At 49.0% G+C, this 22,147-nt stretch overlaps 1 protein-coding gene across 9 annotated transcripts in view; it reads right to left on the bottom strand.

Moving 5' to 3' along the window:
* Window positions 1–21,494, bottom strand: part of DLG3 (discs large MAGUK scaffold protein 3) — a 51,274-nt gene extending 29,780 nt beyond the window's left edge. For 3 of the 9 annotated variants that reach the window (XM_044763631.2, XM_044763632.2, XM_044763635.2), the window contains exons 1-10: window positions 20,780–21,494; window positions 17,809–17,862; window positions 17,494–17,544; window positions 16,944–17,068; window positions 16,550–16,719; window positions 16,135–16,271; window positions 15,650–15,794; window positions 14,914–15,073; window positions 13,119–13,275; window positions 12,597–12,699 (exon numbers count right to left, since the gene is read on the bottom strand). In XM_044763631.2, coding sequence (XP_044619566.1) covers window positions 12,597–12,699; window positions 13,119–13,275; window positions 14,914–15,073; window positions 15,650–15,794; window positions 16,135–16,271; window positions 16,550–16,719; window positions 16,944–17,068; window positions 17,494–17,544; window positions 17,809–17,862; window positions 20,780–21,136 — 1,459 coding nt within the window. In that variant the 5' untranslated portion in view covers window positions 21,137–21,494. Of the gene's footprint in view, window positions 1–11,631; window positions 11,936–12,596; window positions 12,700–13,118; window positions 13,276–14,164; window positions 14,662–14,913; window positions 15,074–15,649; window positions 15,795–16,134; window positions 16,272–16,549; window positions 16,720–16,943; window positions 17,069–17,493; window positions 17,545–17,808; window positions 17,863–20,779 lie in introns of those variants that run through there. The other 6 variants (XM_044763630.2, XM_044763636.2, XM_044763633.2 and 3 more) reach the window with 6 other exon arrangements.
* Window positions 21,495–22,147: the final 653 nt, after the last annotated feature.

Here is a 22,147-nt window from a genome sequence, read left to right as displayed (position 1 = left end):
GGGTGAGAAAGGATCAAGGGCAATTTCTCAGTTTTTTCCTGAAAGACTAGGAAAAAGTGGGATAACATCAGCCATAATAGAGAATGGCTATCATGTCCTCAAAGTAAGTAAGTTCTCTCTTCTCCAGGCTAAACATTGTTACTTCCTTAACCATTCTTCATCTAACATGGTTTCCAGACCCTCCACTACCTCTCCCTTGTAAAATCTAGTGCCCAGAATTTGTGGTGATGTCATTTCCTTTACAAACTATAAGCTCCTTGATGTGGTTTTTGTTTCCTTCTCAAAGTTTAGCATAGCAATCTACACCCATGTTGAGCCAACAAACTTTCATTGAGTGTGTTAACTTGCTATAAACATATGACAGGACAAACTTGGACACTGTAAGTCTCAAGTTCGGGCTCCTCAGGAACTAATGTAAGAAAAAAAGAACACAAAATTTTCTCCTTCCACCCACCAAAAAATGCTAAAAACTGACCAACAAAACCACAAGCCACTTCTGCAAAACACTGACATGTCAGAAGTTTCAAGATCTACTCAATAGCATCAAAGGGGACTGAAACTACAATGTTCACTAATACAAACTGCACACACACCCCAGCCTCCAAATCCATGTCACCTCTAAGACTTTGCTCTCAAATCCATCTACCTTCCTAATGACAGAAAAATTGTCTTCTCGGGATAAAAAATTACATTTGTCATTAATTTGGAAAAGCTGAAAGGGGCTCAGTTTCTCAACCCATAGAAAGTTTATTTGGTCCTATTTGATGTTGGGTAAAAAATGTTGTAGAGACAGGAAACAAATGGTAGCAACAAAGGATACTTACTGTGTATGCAGTATAGACTATCAATGATTTGAATGAAGATATAAAAGGGAAATGCTACAAAATAAAATAAAAGCCATGCCTATCAAATTTGGAAATGACAACGAAGCTGTGGAGACAAGTGGATGACAGATTTCAGACACAGAGATTGTGACAGGTAGGAACAATGGGAAGACACAAATGAAAATAAAGTAAAAAAGAGAAATGTAACTTCCTGACCTTGAGTCCCCACACAAATACTGAGTAAGGAAGACAGGGCTGAATAAAGAGCATGTGTCTTGATTGGCTATGAACTCAAAATAAGTCAGCAGCTGCCCAAAGGCTCACTTGTTCTTACGGAAGTGCCAGTCTTCAAATCTCAAACTCACACAGCCCTCATCTGCCACCGCTGAGCTGCCCAGAGCTCAGAGGAATCACCCATTGTGAAAATGTACAGAACTCCGGTGAGAATGAAGTGACAGCCTCAGGAGAGAGACACAGATTTTGATGAGTACGAATTGTGTTTTAGGTTTCTATAGATGCGTTTGGAGTGCAAACTCTCAGGATCCATCTGAATTACAAGCATCTGTCCCAACAATATAGCTCACATTTTCAAAAGAAATGGACAAAGCTGAAAGTAAAATAAGTCCATCAAGAAGATACCTGTCAGTGTCGAGAGAAGTATATGACAGCCAAATAGCACATTTCTAGGAATCACAAACTTGTCACTATACAAACAATATGAAGCCTATTACTTGGGTTAGTTTCTAATTACGGAGCCTACTATTTAAAGAATCTGACACCTCTAAAACTAGACAATTTCTCATGTCCCTTCTAATTCTGAAATAATTATGATTTTACGACCAAATCAATGAGGACCATAAGGAATCAAACCTAGAACTAGTCTAATTTAATTTTTTAATATGATCTCAAAGAGGAAAATCTTCACATCTGCAAATAATCCTAAGCTCTTTGGGTCAAAAAGATACCAAATCAATGAGTATAAATTGTGTGAAAAAAAAAAAACTTCTCAAGGCTATGTGAGAAGGCAGAAAAGTGGCAAACAGGCCTCAATATGGGCAAATATTGCTTGAAGAAAAATAATTTCAGCTCTACTTTTAGAACAATGGGCTCAGAACTATGACTAACCCAAAGAGAAACCTCAGTGTCATTGTTCTGGTCCCTGCACTGTCACAATGTGCTTCCTCAGCCATACACACAACATAGCCAGGGTTCTGGACAGGATCCTGATATTGCGAATGAAACAGAAAACATGACATGCCAGATCAGCACACCATAAAAGATTCCAGTTTATCCCTATTGACTGGATGTTTCTGTCCCCCAAAGAGCTTAGTGAGGATGCAGGATGAGCTACCGGGAGAAAGTGCTACAGTATATAAAGGTATCATTACATACAGCCACGTGGTCTGAAATCAGTAGAATGAAAAATGCTTTGATCTCACATCAAGCTAAGAAGTAGTTATTCACAGGACCTTGCCATTGGTCCTTCTCACCTGTTCCGGATCACCCAGCAGATGGAGGTAAAAGCCTCAAATAGGGCCTTTTCTCGTTTCAAAGGAATTTCATATAGCATATTCAACTGCAAGATTAACAAAGCCTTTAGCTCCTTTAACCCATAAGCCAAAGTAGAACCACTCCAGACAAAACACCTCATCCAGAAAACATGAGAATGAAGACAGAATTATACCTTTCCCTGCTCTTAAAGGAGTGGGTACTTTTGTTCATAACAATCTTTTCCATTTAATAGAGATGCTGCAACATAGTAACTGAAACACATCATCTTATGCCTAAACTTGCTAACTTGAGTTAATACATCTGATTTCTATGTTTTACCCAGTCAAATGAGAGTCTAGATTCAAATGTTCTTCACAGTAGTCACTCCAACAGGATCACAAATCTCTGACAATCTTTATTGGGAGTATCAACTGAATCTCTTTTGAGTCAAGTTTCTGTGGAAAGAACCCAGAAAACGGGACGTAGAGAAAGACTCTTGTTATTTGTCAAAACATCCGTGGTTATTTTCCAGTAACTGATAATCTCAGAGTAAAATATTACAGAACAGAAAAAGAAACACAAAATCCAAATCGTGTGCGTGTGTATAATAAAGGTGGCACTTCAAAACAGTAGGAAAATGATGGATTATTTTAATAAATGGTACTGAGGTAATTCATTAAGTGTTTGGAGCAAAAATAAGGTAGTATTCTACCTTACACCATAAATAAACCACAAATAAATAAGTAGGTTAAGGTTTTAAATACAAAAACAAAACATTAAATAATTAGAATAAAACAAAGGTAGATATTTATTTGCTCCCAGGATAAGGAAGGCCCTTCCAAACCTATGGGGAGAGGCAAAATACACAAAAGAAAACAGTGGTAGAATTGACTACATAAAAACATAAAACATTGTACATCAAAATAAAACCGCAAACTACAAACTGGGAAAAGTCATTGCAATACATATGATAAAGAACTAATATTCTAACTACATTAAAGTTTTTACACATCATTAAGAACGGAAGAACACACCTCACCAGGCAAATGGGGAAAGAGTATGAAGAGGCAATCCACACACAAAACATGACCAGTGAATGCACATACACACACAACTGTTCAATTTTATTATTAACAAAAGAAACATAAAGTAAAATATGAATTAAATAATATGTTTTTACCTATTAAATTTGCAGAGATTTTTAAAAAACATACTCTATATTGGCAAGGATCTCAAAATACTCTTATATTGTTGGTGGAGGTGGAGATCAATTTGGCAAAATATATCAAAAGTCTCAAACACGTTCATACTCTTTGGCCCAATAATTCCACTCCAAGGAATTCATTCTGAAGAAATAATCACAGATTCACAAAAAGCCTCCATCAAAGTGTTATTTATAAGATCAAAAAATTGGAAACAACCTAAATGGCCACCAATAAGGGAATGGTTATGTGAATTATGGCACGGACGTGATGGAATATTATTTAACTATTAAAAACCATGTTAATAAAATATTTATGAAGTACGTTAAAAGAAAGGATATAAAACTCTTTAAATACAATGATCCCAGTCTTGAAGGAGATACATATGTATTATTTGATATATAAAAGTCTAGAGGGAAATACATATATATACATACATACACACACACACACACACACACACACACACAGTGGTTATATTTGGAGGCAGTTTTACAGGTGATTTGAAATTTTTTACTTTATATTTTCCAATTCTCTATAAATCTAAATGTAATACTATTATATCCAGGAAAACTACACATAATTTGAGGGGAGTGGGGAGGCAGACTGAACAGGACAGGCCCAAGGACAAAGCCAGGACACATGTGCACTAGCAACTCCCCTCCACACTGCTCGTGGCTCATGCATCATTTTCCTCTGGGACTCATCATTCAACCAGTTGCAGGCAAATCTATTTAAATGTATTATCACTATTATCACCTCACCATCTTATCCAAGAGTGGACCAAAGAAGCCTTCCCAATGCCTTGCTGAAATCTAGATATACCACATCTAGCATATTTCCCTGATCTACCAGTCCAGTAACCCTGTCCATCAAGGCAATTTGGCCAGTCTGACATGACTTGTTTGACCTTGATGAACCAATACTGGTTCCTGTGCTCACCACTGCTTTTTCTGAACGTTTAGAAAACAACTCTTGATAATCCAGTCTGAAATTTAACCCAAGATCTGCAAAACTCTCTTTCTCCTTTTTGAAAATCTGAAGAACATGTATCCAGGTCCCCAATGTACATATTTATACAAAATATGTTAATTTTCTTCTTTTGGTCTATTTCAAATTTTTTATCACAATTTCACCAAGTGGAAAAATCTCAAAATCTCTAGGGCCTTTACTTTTTTAAGATATCTAAATTCAATACAAAGCAAACAAAAGTCCATTTCAAGAGGATGAAGCCTTATCACGGGAAAGAAGAAGAGAAGGCAAGACCCTTATTAAAGTACGACTGTTACTAGCTCAAGACTACGTGACTCAATAACAGTCTGGGTACAAATGGAAACTTGTAAATTGAATTCTCAACTCACTCCCACTTATCTCACACAGAATTTGAGTTAGAGGAAACATTAGAGATCATTTTGCACAGTCTCCTTATTTTACAGATCAGAAAATTGAGGCCCAAAGTGGTTGACTAGTACAGGATCATTCAGCTACTTAAAGTCAGAACTAGAACCCAGGCCCCTGACTCCTCCTCCAAGATGATTCTCATAGGATTTAGCACCATGTGTATACATACATTCTTAACATAAAGGGAGCAAAAACAGTGTTTTTTAATTTCAGTACAATGATAGGCCCACATTATTCTACTCCTATTTCTCTATTTAAAACGATAAATCAATTCCCCTATTGTGGAATATAAATCTACAGCATTAAACAAAGCAACAGTGGAAATACCAGGGTCAAGTTTTCAACAAGCAACGTATTAAAATAAAAAGAAATCCTAGGGCTGGCCTGGTGGCACAGCGGTTAAGTGCGCATGTTCTGCTTCTTGGCGGCCTGGGGTTCACCGGTTCGGATCCCGGGTGCGGACATGGCACAGCTTGGCAAGCCATGCTGTGGCAGGCGTCCCATATATAAAGTAGAGGAAGATGGGCACAGATGTTAGCTCAGGGCCAGGCTTCCTCAGCAAAAAAAAGAGGAGGATTGGCAGGAGTTAGCTCAGGGCTAATCTTCCTCAAAAAAATAAAAGAAAAAGAAAGAAATCCTAAAAAGCTATAACTATATAAGAAATAATTCATTCTCGCTGCTCCATAGTATTCTAATCATTCTACCCCATCAGGAGAACTGATGTTTTACAGACACCAAAGCTTCTAGGCTCTTGCCTCACATCATCTAACAAGAACAAGAAAGCACCTGTCCGGCTAGGTTCCAAATGCTTTGCCAACGCTAGCTGCCGTGTCCTCAGGCTATGTGAAGACAGAAGCGACCAGCACAAACACACACATCTGTATATGAAGTTCCACCCAGGAAGCAAAACTGAAAAGAAAGTTAACATTTTTTTCTCTTCTAAGTTTACAAAACAAGGTGGGCCTGAAAGGTTCTAGACACTTTGGGGAAAAAGTCTAGCAGTTACTCAAAAATGTTAACCGTCAAGTTACCTTAGGACCCAGCAATTCCACTCCTAGGTATACGTACTCAAGAGAATTGAAACATATGACCATACAAAAAACTGGTCCACGAGTGTTCATAGCAGTGGTATTCACAACAGTTAAAAGGTGGAAACAACCCAAATGTCCATCAACTGATGAATGGATAAACAAAACATAGTATAACCATAGGATGGAATATTATTCAGCCAAAAAAAAAGGCGAAGCACTACATGCTGCAACATGGATGAACCTTGAAAACATACTAAAAGAAAGAAGCCAGACACAAAAGACTACACATGGTATGATTCCATTTATACGAACTGGTCAGAAAAGGTAACTTCACACAAAGAAGAGGAGTGATTGCCTAGGGCTGGGGGAGGGGAGGAGTTTGGGGAAAATGAGGAGTGACTGCTCATGGGGCAGGGCTTCTTTTGGGGTGAGGAAAATGGTCTAAAATTGATTGTGGTGACAGTTGCACCACACTGAACATTCTAACACTTGAGTGGTACACTTTAAATGGGTGAATTGTACAGTATGTGAAAAAGCTGTTTTTTCTTTAAAAAAAAAAAAAAAAGGTGGGCCCTATCATTTTTATCAGGTCAGCATTCCTAGCTAAAATGATCTACACCCAAGCCTTAAGCCCCTCCAGCACACAGCGATAAGAATGAAAGGTAGTCCCTTATCCTCCTGGTTCCCTCTAATCACCTGAGTAATAACATAGTTGGTTTGCTCTGGTCTCAAGGCAATTTGGAAAGAGAGTGAGAATCAAATCAGGGGACCAAGCAAAGTAAAACTAAATGGCAAAGAGCAAGCATATGAAAAGATGCTCAACATCATTAGCCACAGGAGAAAGGCAAATGAAAACCACCAGGTGTCACTTCACACCCACCAGGATGGCTAGGATCAAAAAGACTGACATTAACAAGGTTGGTGAGGATATGGAGAAAGTGGAACTCTCACACTGATGGTGGGAACATGAAAGGGTGTAGCTGCTATGGAAAACAGCCTGGCCATCCCTAAAAGGTTAAACATAGACTTGTCATATGATCCAGTAGGTATATATACCTAAAAGAAATGAAAACACATGTCCATGCAAAAACTTGCATACAGATGTTCACAGACTATTATTCATAATAGTCAAAAAATGGAGACAACCCAAATGTCTATCAAATGATGAATGGATAAACAAAACGTGTCGTATTATATGCATAATAGAATATTATTCAGCCATAAAAAGAAGTGAAGTACTGATACTTGCTATAACATGGATGGACCTTGAACAGTTACAAAAGACCATATATTATATGAATCCACTTACATGAAATATCCAGAATAGGCAAATCCATAGAGACAGGAAGTAGATTAGTGGTTGTCTAGCACTGAGGGGGATGAGGTTGGGGCAGGGGGGCGGTGACAGCTAAAAGGTACAGAGTTTTCTTTTTGGGTTGGTGAAAATGTTCTAATTGATTGTGGTGATGGTTGCACAACTCTGTGAACATTCGAAATCACACTGATTTGCACCCTTGAATAAGTGAACGGTAGGTCATAAAAAACTGAATGACAAATGCAACTCCATTTCACCTGAAGAAATGAGAAATGCCTACTTACTGCATTAATATTCTTACGGCTGCACTATTATCCCATGGTAGTCTTCCTAAGTCCACTTTCCCTTTGGAGGGGGGTCTCCCTCAGGCTTACAGCAGCCCCTCTACCCCCAGGTTACTTCCTCCTTTGGTGCAGGAGTTTGTGACAATCAAGACTAAAAAGCTGACATCTGGGAGTTGGTTTTACTTCATTTAACAACTTCTGGCATCTGAAGAGTCTCAGAACATATCTTTTGCTGTGTCCAGAGGTATCTAGGTAGGGGGAGGGGCTCACAGCTTCTCTGCTGTGGTGGGAGGTACTCGTGGCCTAGTGGCAAATGCCCTAGTCCCAAAGTTCTCAAGAAATCTGACTTCAAACTTTGATTCTGTCCCTTCCTGGCTGTGTGACCTTGAGCAAGTCACTCAACCTCTCTGACCCTCACTCTCCTTATCTGTAAAATGGGGATAATACCACCTACCTGACAGGGATATCCTGAAGACGAATGCTTACAAAACCATCTGGAACATACTCAAATAATTCACTTCGACAAACCACGTACCAGGCTCTGGACTAGATCCCGGGAACACAAAGATGAATACAATACTAGCTGCCTTCAAATTGTTTAGCGTAGAAATGCTGTTAACAGGAATTAATTTTCTTCCTTCCCCACGTTAGCCTTCTTTTAGGACGTTAGCCTGCTTTTAGGATGGCAATAAGAGTTTCAGGACTTTGATTCTTTGCCGCGATAAACTTTCACCTCTGTGCTCTCAAGACAGATTATGCTGATAGGGTAGCAGCTATGTTTACATCCTTCACTCTCAAACAGAGGGAGATGGGATGGTTATTCAAACGTTATGGAAACAATATCCCTTTTATGCTTTCAAGTTATTATCAACACTGATCCTTAACTCTTCCAGGTCTTACCTGGAGGTGTCTCCATGGCGAAAGTGTGCTTATTCAGCACTTTAAGATAAGCAGGGAAAACTCTCGTTCCCTCTCACTCCCTGTACCCCCAGCCTGTCTGGATTTAGACTCTAGTGGAAAAGACTGGTCACAAAGGATCAGTTCCCAGTTTAGCTACCTTGGTGACCAATTTTTGGCTCACCTCCTGATTTGGGGTTCAGGTTTACAAATGGAGGCTGACTCAAAGTAGCTAGGCAAAAAAATGTAGGAGACAGTTTCTAAATCAAAATGGTATAACATGAAGTCCCTCCTTCCCTTGGTGGAGCAATTCCATAAGTCACAGAAAAATACTTTTTATTTCAGAATAGAGTAGAAGAGAGCCTTTGCCAAGAGCCAGTTGTTTAAATTTTCAATCTGAATTTTAAGCAGGATTATACATGCCCAAGAACATAATGCTATTTTTAGCTAACAGGTAGGATTGCTGTGTCCACAACAGTTTGGAGCAATCAGGAGCGAAACAATTAAACACCATCTCTCACTGTGGTGCTTATCATTTAGTACTTCTATTCCTGTTTTAATATTTTCCAAAGCTTCACCATAAAAATACTTGTAAAGTACACATGCTAGGCACAATACAAAGTTCAAACAGATAGACACAGTTCCTATCTTCATGAGTTTAACCCATACTAAGCGAACCAGATATATGAAAGAATCTCAAGGTTAGAGCATTCCCACCAAGCTGCCATCCAGCTTCTACGTGCCCAGGGGAGACACATTAGGAAGCAACTGTCCTCTACCTATCACCCTTCCAAGCCTGCACCCTCTCTGTGTATTAGAAGGAGAAGGGTAATGAAAATACTCTAAAATTGACTGTGACGATGGATGCACAACTCTGTGAATATACTAAAAGCCATTAAATTGTACACCTAAATGGGTACACTGTACGGTATATGATTTCTATCTCAATTAAGCCTTTAAAAAAGCAGAAAAACTCTTCTTACTCTGATTGTTCTAATTAGTCAAAGCTATTTTTGTAAGCTATCATGCTAAAGGATATCCAGGTATAGGCTGTGGTGGATTGGCAATGGCGCCTCATGGCCACCATGGAGATCAGTCTAATCTTCCAGGGCACATACATCTCTTTCCCTGGTCTCTCTTCTGTTATTTCCCCAGGTCCTTTCCTGTTGTTCCTCTGCTCTAACTAGGTCTTAGGTCTCTCAGGTATTTGCAAGCACGGTTTGTCCCTCAGGGTTTGTCCCTCAAGATTAAACCGATTGCTGAATTGCTGACCCTCGGCAACTTTCCCTTCACGACCTTAAGCAAGTCATGTCCTTGCTCTCCTGTCGCTATTCCAGTTTGCACAATGAGGGCTTGGCCTACGTGATCCTTTCCAGCTCCCATATTCTATGTGAAAAAAAAGACAAAGAATGAACACCTACTTGACCAATAACACGCAACGTCTCTGCCATTTTAGCCAACAGACATTTTTTGGATTATTCATTTTGTAAATGCCCATATGATGCAATCTTCCAAAGAACAGTATTTAACATATTTATAAAATAATCAACATGGAGTCCCTATTTTTAAAAACTATCACTTTTTCAAAGAAAATTCAGAGCCCAACACAGAATGCTTGATAGTCCCTCTGGACCTGTCTCCAAGGGTCCATTTACGAACAGAAAAAAAAAACCTTTTGCATGTCGGGGCCCTGAAGGATTTACCAAACCAAAGAAAGAAAGAAGATTGGGGTGCCAGAGCCTTAACAACAGTGGTTCAACCAAATCCTAAGAGAAGAAAGGCTCTGTTTAGCAAATGGTAGAGAGACCTAACATGAGATAGCACCTCAACATATATTATAAACTCAGAAATACGCTCAGAGAGCAATGAACACCACAGGAATCCCTTTACCCGGGACAACTTGCAGCTTTTAACGCAAACCAGTCAGTTACATTCTCCCAACAAAACTCATAGAAATATGCAGTCATCAGTTTCCAAGATACTACCACCAGACAAATTCAGTGTTGTTTCCATGTGCCCAACATCAGAGAGCAAAACCGAAAGAAACACATCAATTTCTCCTACACACACACACACAAATATGCAAGAGAAACCATTTTCTTTGCAGAACCTATGTTGTCTAAGTGTGGGCATGAAACGGATAAATATTGGTTACTAATGAAAATCAGATGGTTAGCTCTACACTGAGAAGCAAAGAGCGCAGGCAGGAATCATAAAAGCAATATCCCTAAGGTATGTTTCCTGTCATTAAGCTGAACACCAAACGTGAAGAGAAATGACTCAAAGGGTCTATTTGCATCTCTCTTTCCCATTACCTCAGACCAACAAGCTCTCCTGTTAGTTACCTCCCTATACTTAGGTCCCCATCGATAAAGCCTAGTGCAGAAGGTGGCCGGCCCCTCTCTTCTTTCCCTTCAGGCTCTTCGCTTGAGGCACTGAACAAGAGTCGGGGAGAGGGTGGAAAGGACAAAGGTAGGCACTTTCGATCCCTTACAGCTTTGCGACAGGGCTCCCAGCCTCTCCCCTTCTCATCACTGCACCAGAGCACCTGCCCCGTAGAGATCCCTTCCTCCACCTTAGTAACCGGCCCACGGGCCTAGGTGTCCAAGGAGCCCAGGCGCTACAGACCTAAGGGACAAAGGCCGGCTTACAAAGAGGAGGGGGAGGCGAAAGTCGTCGGGAACAGTATGAAAATCCTTGCAAACAAAAGCCGGGGGGAGGGGGGCTGAGAATGCCAAGCCAATCTCGGGGGTTCCCAGAGGTAGCCAGGTTTGGTGGATTACTGCGTGTGGGGGAGGGGAAGATTTAGAAAATTCCTCTGAGGATAGGGATTAGGGAGCTGCTGGGGGCGCGGCAGCCGCAGGAAGGAGGCTGAGGGTAGGACCGAGGCCCTGGGGCGAGAAGGGGGCACAGTTCGTGGGCGGGGAGAGCTGATGGCAAAGAGGTGACGGCCTGACAGGGCCCAGTCGCGGGAGAGCGGGCGCGGCGCTCCCCGGGGCCCAGGAGGGGTCCTCAGAAGGGGCTCCAAAGCTGCGCACCGCGCGGGGCCGCAGACACGCGGCGAGGGCTTCGCGGGAGAGCGCAGAGCTGGGGGCGCAGTGTTGGAAAGAGAGAGTCTGAGAACAGAACCGTGGAGAGGCTAGGGGGGACTGTGAGGGGGCCTGACCCCTGTCCGCCCCACCTCACCTGGCGCCGGGTCGGAGTCCAGGTCTAGTGCTGAGAAAGCGCCAGCTCCGGCCAGCCCTCCGTCCCGCGCGGGAGACCACGGACACAAAGCGGGGCGCGCGGGAGGAGGGGAGGAGGGGAGGAGGGAGGAGGAGGGGGAGGAGGGGGAGGAGGAGACGCCTGAGGCGCGCGAGGGGGGAAGGAGGGGCGCCTGCCGCCCTCCGCCTGGGTCAGGGGGCGGGGCGTGCGGCTGGAGGCCGCGCTCGGCCCGCCAATGGCCACCCGGCCGGCCGGCTGGCTCGGGCGCGCCATCCCGCAGCTCACCTCGGCACCTGGGCCTTGGCTGACCCCAGCCAATCAAACATCGTCATTTGCATAACCTGCCCCGCCCATTCGCCCCAGCCCGGGGACTGCTCCCTGAGAACACAAAGAAGGGCCCCCGTAGGGGGAGGGGTTCCACTCCCCATTTCCTACCCCGAGGGCATAGCATCACCTTTTCAGCGCCTTTCTAGGTCTTTCACCGTCACCCTGATGAGGGAAGGGGAGTGGGGGTCACGGAGGTTTGGCCCAAGATCCTTTAAGAGTTCACATCTCTTCGTGAGATTTTTCTAACCGAGAGCTATTCGCCTCCTATTCCAGGAGAAACAGTTTCTTGTTTTTGCCTCTGAGGCCTTCGGCTTCGCCTCCCTTCCCCCCTTTTTCCAGTCGCCCCCAGTCTGTGTGCTTCCTCCCGTAGGCTGCTGCCCACTACTGGTCTTCTGCTGCACTGCAGCCTTGATCAGCAGGCTCTGAGCACAGCTTTGATAGATGCTCCCAAACTGCCCACCCCTACCCCTGTCCAGAAGGAAAATGGGAGAGGAAGAGGTTACTGCACTAGGATAGAAGGGACTTGATCAAGTGGTTTTGCTACCCATGATGGCAAAAAGCCACCACTTAGCGTAAGTCTAAACTTCCCAAATCATCTTGTCCCACCTTTCTTCTCTTACCTTCAGGTCTGTACTGGGCCACGATGGTGACTGACTGGCCGGCCCGTTTCAGAGCAGCTGCAGCCTGCTCATGAGTTGCATTCCTCAGGTTCACGCCATTCACCTGTCCAAAGAGAGGAGCTATGAGCCACCCCAAAAGCAAGAAAGGGAGTCCTCTGTCATACTAATTAGGAGAGGCAGATGGGTAGCCCATCCCTAAGCCTACTCAGATGCCTTTCTCAATATCCCATCCTTGTCCCTATGTTGAGACCTAAAGTATACGACATCTCTAGTGTAATAATTATCTTTGTGGTAGTCAAATGCCAACCAGGGTTAAGACCCAAAAGATATTCATTTCCTCCTCAAGGATAAGTCTGGTCTTGGTCCCTGTCCCTCACTAAGGATATCTATAAAGAGAATATAAGTTTTCTCCAGCTCTCAGCCTCTCCCATCTCAAGCATTCCTTGGAGAAAGCGAGGTCCCCCCTCCTCCCTTTTAGACTGACACAGCTCCCATCCTCCCACCTTGCCTTTGTCTCCTCACCGATAAGATCCGGTCTCCCCTGCGCAGCTCCCCACTCAGGTCAGCAGGGCCTCCTGCCAGGATGAAGGAGACAAAAATGCCTTCTCCATCCTCTCCTCCTACGATGTTGAAACCCAGGCCTGTGGAGCCCTTGTGCAGGATGATCTTGCGGGGCTCTCTGGTGGGAAAGGAATGGAAGGGTCAGGACAAGGTAGATATCAACTGTTGTCTCTGTGAGGGCCAGCCTGGAACGAGGCCTATATCACTATAGAAGGACTTGGGTCCCTATGTATGATACCTTGTTCCTCCCTTTCTCTCCTCAAACCTGCTTGGCTGCTGTTTTCTGTCAGCTGCCAAGTTTCAGTTCCTCTTCCCTCCCTTCTTCCTGAGGGCTTGGAGTCAGCTTCTCAGCAGACAATCCCCTACTCTCTCAGATCAACAAAGCCCTGTCCTGGGCTCTAGAGACCACATATCAGAGCCCACTCACTGGTCCTCTTCCTCCCCAGATTCTCCTATCCTACCAATCAGTGTGATGCACCCTGGGCCCCAACAAGGGGAATCAGTTAGGGGCAGTGCAATCACCCTGGGGTTGATTGCAGTCACCATCAGCAAAACGTGCATACTTACTTTACACAAGCTCCTCTGCAGCCTCAGATTCCACCCACTGACTATGACCCCTCCTACCTTCCCCAACGACAGATTTAGTCACCAGCTACCACTATGTACCCTTGCTAGGTGATGTAGGAGACAGAGATAAAGAAATCCCAGGTCCCCAAAAGGAGCTTAGGAGCCTAATTGAAGAGAGGAGAAAAGCACATAAAAACTGCAACTCTAACTAACCATGTCTAAGGAATCCGTCTGTAAAAGTGTCATCAGGGGAGCCACTCATGTATATCCATACAACCCAACTCCCAGCACACCTTCTCAGCCCACTGCCTTCACTTTAAGCATCTTTCATCAGGGGAGCCCCAAGTCCAAGACTCCTCCTTTCTTGCTCCCAGTCTCCGGTGAGAGTCTCCCTCCCTGAGTCCTGGATGCTCTTGCTCCAAGCCCTCCTCTCCTCCTACCTGACATCCCCTCCAGGCCGCAGGGAGCGGAGCGGCCAGGCCCACCTCTGCGAAGCTCTCCTCCAGGCCGAGGCCGAGGCTGAGCCCAAGCCCAGGGCCAAGCCAGAGCCTGAGAACTTGCGTGCCCTCTCCATGGCTCCTCCAGTTCTCCCCCGTCCGCCTACCCTTCCGGCTCCACTGCAGCCAGCCCAGCAGCCTACCAGGCCCCACCCTGCAGCAAACCTGTCCCCCGGAACCCTGGCCGGCCAGACCAGTTCCAAGGCCACTGCTGCCGCCGCTGCCGGTGCCGCCGCCGCCGCCGCCAGAGTGGGGCGGGGCTGTTCCCTGTGAGGCCACCGGCCCTGCCAGCCTCTCAGCGTCCCGCCAACCCCACTGGCTGAATTTCTTTCTTCTCCAGTTTAGAATGATTGCAGCAGAGTGGGCTGCAACTGTCTTAGGGCAGGAAACCCCGCAGCCTCCACCTCCTCAGCCCCCTAAACTCTCCACCCCACCCTTTCTCTGCACTTTCAGATCAGGGCCACACACTTGGAACTCCCCCTGATGGTAGAACTTGTCCCTGCAACCACCTCTGTCCCTCCCTAGGGCCCCAAGGGCTGAAAGAGGTCCTCAGACCTCAAAGACAGGAGCACTGAGGGCCTTGTCCTCTTCTGTGCCATACTATAAGGAGGCCTGTGGTCCGCCAGAAATGGATTCCTCTCCTCCTCAACCCTCGATAGGAAGAAGGTGGGGGGGGGGGGTTGGGCTCTTACCTGGTGAAGTCCTCCTCAGCCAGCATGTGCCTGGGGATGGGAGAGTAGCGGGCTGGGGGAACCTGAGGAGGAGCAGGGTAGCTGACCTTGCTCTCCACAGCCCCGAGATAACCCAGGCTGGAATTATGGCTTATGTGGTTGTCAGCCAAGGCAGTAAAAGCTGGAATCAAGAAAGCGAGAGAAAAGTTCAGAGACCGCTCCACCTGGGTACCCTACCCACCCCCCTCCAGATGCAAAAGAGACCAAGGGATGCTGATTCCTCAGGCTTCTGCCCCCTACTCCACCCCTCAGGGTTCCTCCTCCACAGTCCCTTTCTGAATCCTAGGCTCACTCCTGTGAGTCTTAGAAAGAGCTGAAGTCAAGGCAGTCTACAAAGAAAGGCATGACTAGAGATGTGACTAATAATAATCCCTCGCATCTCTATAGCCTAATACAGGTTTCCAAGGGCTTTCTCGTCCATGATCTCATTTGATCCTTGCAGCAGTCCTATGAGGAAGGCAGCACATATAGCATTAGCTCCTTTTTGCCAAAGAGGAAACTAAAGACAGGTGAAAGGGACTTGCCCAAGGGCACCCAGCTATAAGGGACAGAGCTGGGGTTTGGACTCAGCTCTTCTGAGCACTAGTTCTCTGCTTGCTCTCTCTCTCTCTCTCTCAACAAGGGGTATGAACTTCTTCCCCTTCGGAAACCAGGGGGCAGGGGCTTCAGGCCAGGAACAAGGCAGATGGGTACGTACTGCTGGCGTAGTCAGGGGGTGCGTACATGTCGTTGAGATGAAGGCTGCCTGGCTTGGCCACCTTCAGATAGACCATGTCAGATGTGTTCTTCAGTGAGGCCACAGCTTCCTCATGCCTCACATCCTGCAGATTGGTGTTGTTCACCTACAAGAAGAGGGGCCTTAGGGCTAGCACTGGGAGAAGGGAGGGCCTCTTCAGGGAACCCTAAGGGGTGCCTTTTCACTGAAATTCAACAGTGCTCTAACAGAGGCCCCAGGATAGTGCTGTGAGGAGCAGAGAAGCATGAGATAGGGGTAGGGCAGGTGAGGGAGTCTCAGCCATGAGAAGAACTAGGACCTCAGTATCTGCGTACACACAGCTCAGATGATGCTCTTGAAATTCCCTATGATGCCTAGTCCTTGAGTGAGGTTCAGGTGGAGTGAGAGGTTGCTCAAGCTCCTCCTCTCCAGTCTATCATTTGGGCACCCTGGGAAGGCTGTCTCACCGCCAGCAGCCGGTCCCCGATCTGTAGGCGTCCATCCTTCTGAGCAGCACCCCCCTCGATGATCTTGGTGATGTAGATGCTGTTGTCTCCTGGGATGTGCTGGTTGCCAATCCCCCCAGCAATGCTGAAACCCAGACCTGGGCAGGAGCCAGCAGGGAGTGGGAGAGGGCCACAAGGAGAAGATAGAGTGCTCAGTCAATCCCAAACCCAACCCACTGGCCCCACAGGAGCTCCCCCCAGGGATCCCAAACACTAAGCTGCCATCCCGAGGTCAGTTAGGGTGAGACATGAGGTCAAGAAAGAAGGCTGTGAGCTGGAACAGGGAGTCAGGCAAGGAGTAAGGCTATTCCCTTCCCTTTCCTACAGGGCCAACCAGAGACCTCTGGCCAGAACACAGAAACCCAGAGGGCCACACCTTTGGGACCTTTGAGCAGGTTGACCTCCATGATGGTCTCTGGTGGGGGCTGTCGCCTCCGTACCACCAACCGCACCACAGGGCCTGCCTCCTTCAGTGCCTCCACAGCCCGGCTGTGCACCACCTCCGACACGTCCACCTCATTCACCCGCAGCACACAGTCATTCACCCTGTGGGGGAAGCCCAAGAGGCATGACACTGCGCTGCCACAACCCCTCAACCCCATCTCCTACCTCCTCCTCCTTCCCTCCCCTCCCTCTCCCTCCCTACCCTCCACCCCCCCCCCCACCAACCCTCTCAGATCTAATGGAAGGGTCATCCTGCCTGGCAGCCCTCCTTCCCTCATCTCCATCCTGCCCTTGCCACCTCCAGCCCTGCTCCCAGGCCACCTCACCCCAGCCTCCCATCCATGGCAGCTGCTCCACCAGGGATGATCTTGGTAATAAAGATGCCAGGGTCATCAGGGACATGGGGATTGTCGATGCCACCTGCAATGCTGAAGCCCAGGCCAGAATTGCCCTGCAGAAGGGGGTGGAAGGGCACAGTCTGTTCACTCAGAGGGCACGAGGGAGGGTTCCTGGCAACCCTACCTCCCCCAGCCCCCCAGAGAAGGGTCTTCAGGCCTCAGAAGGGGACATGGCAGGCCAAGGCACATTCATCAGAAACCTTGCAGCTTCCCAGCCTGTGCTGACCATTCTGGCATAGAGGCCTCAGCAAAGCCATCCCCTCCCCAATTCCCCAGGCCTCAGCAAGCAAGGTCAATTAATTAATATTTGTTAGTTGGTTGATTGATTGATGCAGTGATGCAGCCTCTGAGGGCTGCTGTTTCCCCATCCTCTCAATGCAGGTGCCCCCATGAGTCTTGAGACTGAAGTTCAGGGCCCTCCTCTTTCCTGGCTCAAACCCTCCCCTCCCCTTTCATCCCACCCCACTGGCAGACTCACCCGCTCAAGTACTATTTCCTCATACTTGAACATGCCATCGCTGCCATTCACCTAGGGGAAGACACAGGCAGTTCCCTAAGTGCCTCCTACCCTCCCAGCCATCTTACCCCCCTGGTCAACCTGCTCCTCCCCCACTCCCCACAGAGTAGAAGAGCCCAAATCGACCCCAGGACACCTCTTGGCCATAGATGGGGACAGGCTGACCCTGAGGAGGCCACCCCCCTCCCCTTGCTTCCAGCCATATCAGGCCAAACCCAGCTGCTCATTTAGCCCAGATCAATTGTCTGGGACTGAGCCAGCCAGTGGTGCACTCACCGAGAGGCTGGGCTCCAGGGCCTCGGGGTTCACTAGGAGGGGTGCAGGGCTGGCCTGAGGGGGATGGCAGAAATGGAACATGTGGCAGGCAAACCATGCCACACCCAGCATCCATGGGGGCACCCAGTGGTCTGGACAGGGACCTGTTCCCCTTCTGAACCACAGCCCTCCCTGACCTGGGGATCACAGACTCCCACCATGTCATGGCTGGAAGGACAGCGGACACCATCTTGTCCAACCTCCTTCATGTGACAGATGGTGACACTAAGGCCCAGAGAGGACATGGGTTGTGCCTAAGGGCACACTGGGAGTTAGTGGCAGAGCAGGGGCTAGAACCTGATCTCCAGGTGCTCTTTTGATTAAAGCAAGCTGCCAAGGCCACTGATGTTTTGGCCACTCGTCCCCTTCCCCAGTAAAGCCCATGGGAAAAAGGAAAGTTGCCCTCTTCAGAGTACCTCATAAACCCTCATTCTACATCTCCTTCTGTGTCCCCAGGAACCCAAATCCTCAACTGGGCAGAAGGAGTCAAAGTCCTAATCCATTTCTACCAAGGGGTTTTTGATCCTGAACCCTTTGTATTTCCCAGCAGAAAGAACCAGGGTAGAACAAGGCATGGACAGCAGAGTCCATGACCTTCAACAAGCAGTAGCCATGGGAGGAGAGGAAGGGAAGGGGATGGAAACACAGGGTTGGTCTGACCAATCCACAGAGGTGGCCCCCAGACAGGACATACTTTTGGCCATCACCAAGTGAAAATGTGATTTTGGACAGACAAGTAGAACCTGCTCCCTGGCTCCCACACTCATCCCCAAGAACGGAGGAGCCCTCTTGCCTCTCTCCCCAGGTATCCTGGCACCCCTCCCCAATCTTTCTCTGGCTGCCTTGCCCCTTTCTTGACCCCTGGTCTCCTCCTCTGAAGAGAGGAACTGGAAACCCAGGGTGAGGGCTCCTCCACATGCCCAGCTCTGCTTCCTCCCTCCAACCTCCACCCCACGCAGCTTTGGCTTCAAGAAGCAGAGAGGAGACGGGGAGAGGGCTGGCTAGTCCTGCCTACACTTTTTCTGGGCCTGGCCCAGGACTTTATGCCTTTCAGCCCTAGGAGTTGGTGGGAGGACTCCAGCGCAGGCCCCCTCTGGTCCCTGATCCCAGGAGGAAGAACCAATGGCTCTTCAGAGCCCTGAGACCAACGCAGCTGCCTGAAGTACCATGCAACAGAAACACAGGCAAAAGGACACTCATGCAGCTCTTTATGCATCTGGTGTACCATGTGTGCCCACATGTGATAAGCCATGCTTAAAGCCCAGCTCCAGTGAGACCCAGAAGCTCCAGGCTCTTGCTGGTCCACCCTCCAGCCTCCCACTGCCCCCCTCAGGGACCCTGCTCCCAGGGCCAGGAGCCATCCAGGGATCAACCCTGGCAAAGAAACCATGACCAACTTGCTCAGCCTTGGGACTGGCACTCATCTCCCATTTGAGCAGGACAAGCATGAGAGAGTGTTTGCAAGGGTAGGGCCCCAGGATAGAGGGGAAAAGGAGAGAGGGGGACTTGCTGGAGAGGGCAAGGGGCCAAGGCAAGGCGCATGGGAAGCAGTAATTGTGGACAGACAGAAGGCCAGAACTGAGGACTCCTCTCCCCAGGAAGTCCCCATCTTTGCTTCGGAGTGAGAACACATCCTATCCCCAGAGGAGGACAGAGGCAGCCAGAACGGTCACCAGCTTGGGGCAGTCAGCACCTGCCCTCGACAGCAAAGCCTCCTCCTTCTCTCTCCCTACCCTGGGGGCTGCAGAGCCGAATAACCAGACAGGTCCTCCGCCATGCATGCCAGGGACCTGGCTCTGCCGGCCCAGCCTCCATTTTGCTGCTTCTCCCACAGATGCTCCTTCCATTTTCTAAGCTGGCAGTTTAGGCTGGGAGTGGAAGCCGGAGTTGTGCCCAGCACCCAGGGGTTCCCAAGCTGTGCCAAGTCAGAGCTGGGGGGCCAAGTTCTCCCACATCTGGGGGTATCCAAGGGGGACATGCTCCACTGGGGCCAGTCCCTGCACCGGGGCAGCTGCCCCTTTCCTGGCTCCAGGAGCTAGGAAGCCTGCTACAGACCCCCCTTCCCCCCCCCTCCACCCAGCACACACACACTTCGGACTGCTTGGACAAAAGAGTCCGTCCTTCTCAGCAGCCTATCAGCCTTGCTTGGGACATGTCTCTCGCTTCCTCCCCCTCCCCTCCCTTGCCTGTCAAGCGTCTCTCAACAGGGACACCACACACACACACACACACAGAGGCACATATGTGCACATACTTGCAGCCACATGCTCACACACATACATGTAGCCACACACACAGGCAAACACAGCTATCTCTGCAGCTTCATCTACAGAGACACCTCCACATTCAGAGAGACAGCCCCACATGTCCATGTGCACATTCACACACAAAGGGACTGGGACGGAGAGGGACTCATGGCATTGAGGGCTGAAGCTCAGCAGCTGGGCACATGGACTCCTCTACATAGATTCACAGGAGCTCCATTGCCTCCCTCCACACACCTCAACATACACACACACACACACACATGTCCCCCCTACGCAGAGCATCATGCCCCCTCCTCCCCTCCTGTGGAGACACACACCACACACAGCCCCCGCAGAACCTCCCGCCCCCTGCCAGACACACAGACACTGCTAAACCCCCACACTGAGACAAACCCAATTCCCCCACACAGGAAAATGTGCCCCTCCGCCATACCTTCACCTCCTGACACACACAGCTCCTCCTAATCCCCTCCAAATGGAGACCCCCAAGCATACACATAGGGAAGCCCACATTTCCAACCGCCTCTGTTGGCTCAGCTGCAATGCTAGGGCTCAGGTTCCACTGTCTTGGAGCCCTAGGAAACCCTGCTGCACTCCAGGCCTCTAGGCCCCCTCTCTCCAGTCCCCCTGGGTTGCCCCACCGCCCCCCCTCCATTGGTCCATACCTGCTCATACCAGTCCCGGTTGGTACAGGTGCACTCGGGCCACCAGCTGGGGCCGCTGCCGTTGAGTTTGGGGGTGCTCTTGCCTGGGACTGGCTTAGGGGGCACTGGCCCCACATCCCGGCCAGTGGGGATGAGCTTGGCCTTGGTGCGGGGGGTGGGGGTGGCCCCCGCCTGTGAGGGCAGGGTCTGCGAGCTGTAGCCCCCATAACCCGCGCTGGCTCCATTACCCCCACCTGGCCCATAGGGGTCGGGCACCTGCCAGTCCCCGTAGCCGGGAGGCTCGAGGCGCCGCAGGGCGGCCAGGCGGGTCACCTCGTAGCACTCGGGGCACTTACAGCAGTGCTGATGCTTGTGCATGGCACTGCCCCCTGCGGCCCGGACCCCCCAGCCCACGCCGGTTTCCACGCCGCCGCCGCCGCCGCCGGGCTCCCGGGCACACTCACACTGCTCAGACCAGGAAGGGGGGGGCACCCGTGGGGGCGCCCGGGCGGAGCGGGGCCTGGGGCCGGGCGGGCGTCCCGGGGCTTCTGCCCCGACGCTGCCCCGCACCCACGGCTCCCCCTCCAGCACTGGCGGCTCCGTGTCGCCCGTTGTGGCTCCTGGGCCGAGGCCCAGTGGCAAAGAAGAAGTGGGAGCCTGGGCAAAGGCTGGGTGCCGCGAGGACCGCTCCTGCACTGGTCCCCAGGATGGATCTGAGTGGAGTCAAGAGCATCTCTCCCTGGCTCCCTTCTCAGTTGATTCCAGCCAATCAGCGTGCAGAGTCAGGCAGCGGCAGCGGCAGCGGCTGGAATGCTAAACAGCGGCTCCTTAAAGGAACAGAAGCAGTGGCGCCCCCAGGCTCAGCCCCAGATCCCCATATATCTGGGGTACCGCCAACCCTAGAGCAGGGGCAGGGGACTTGGGCCAAGGGTGAGCTCAGCCTCCAATCTCATGCCCCCATATCCCCAATTTCCGTCCATCCTCCACCCACTCCACCCCATCCCACTTGCAAGAGGGAGTTGCAGGGAGATGTTCAATGGGTCCCCGGGCTTGCTCTGATCTGGGGCCACCAGAAGTAAAGATTTTAGGCAGCAGAACGGACAGAAGGGACGTTGGAGCAGGGCAAGGGAGGTGCTCTCTCCTAACAGGGGACCAAGGAAGAGGGTAGCTTATGAGACCACTCTCCTGTCAGCACCTCCTTCTCAGGACTATTGTTCTCTCAACCTCCAGGCCCCGAAATGACCAAACCTCACACTTGACCTGCTTCTATCGCCAGCGAGGGACTCAAGCCTAGAACAGGAGGAAAAGAAGGCTCTAAGCTCTTGTCCTTGGTCCACAGACTCCTTTCTCCTCCACTCCACTCCCTTGTGGTCATGATGGGGGAAAGAG

This window comes from Equus asinus, chromosome X (genome assembly GCF_041296235.1).
Source record: "Equus asinus isolate D_3611 breed Donkey chromosome X, EquAss-T2T_v2, whole genome shotgun sequence".
Classification (NCBI taxonomy): domain Eukaryota; kingdom Metazoa; phylum Chordata; class Mammalia; order Perissodactyla; family Equidae; genus Equus; species Equus asinus.
Note: the sequence above shows the minus strand (reverse complement) of the source record. Positions and strands in the feature narration are given on the sequence as shown.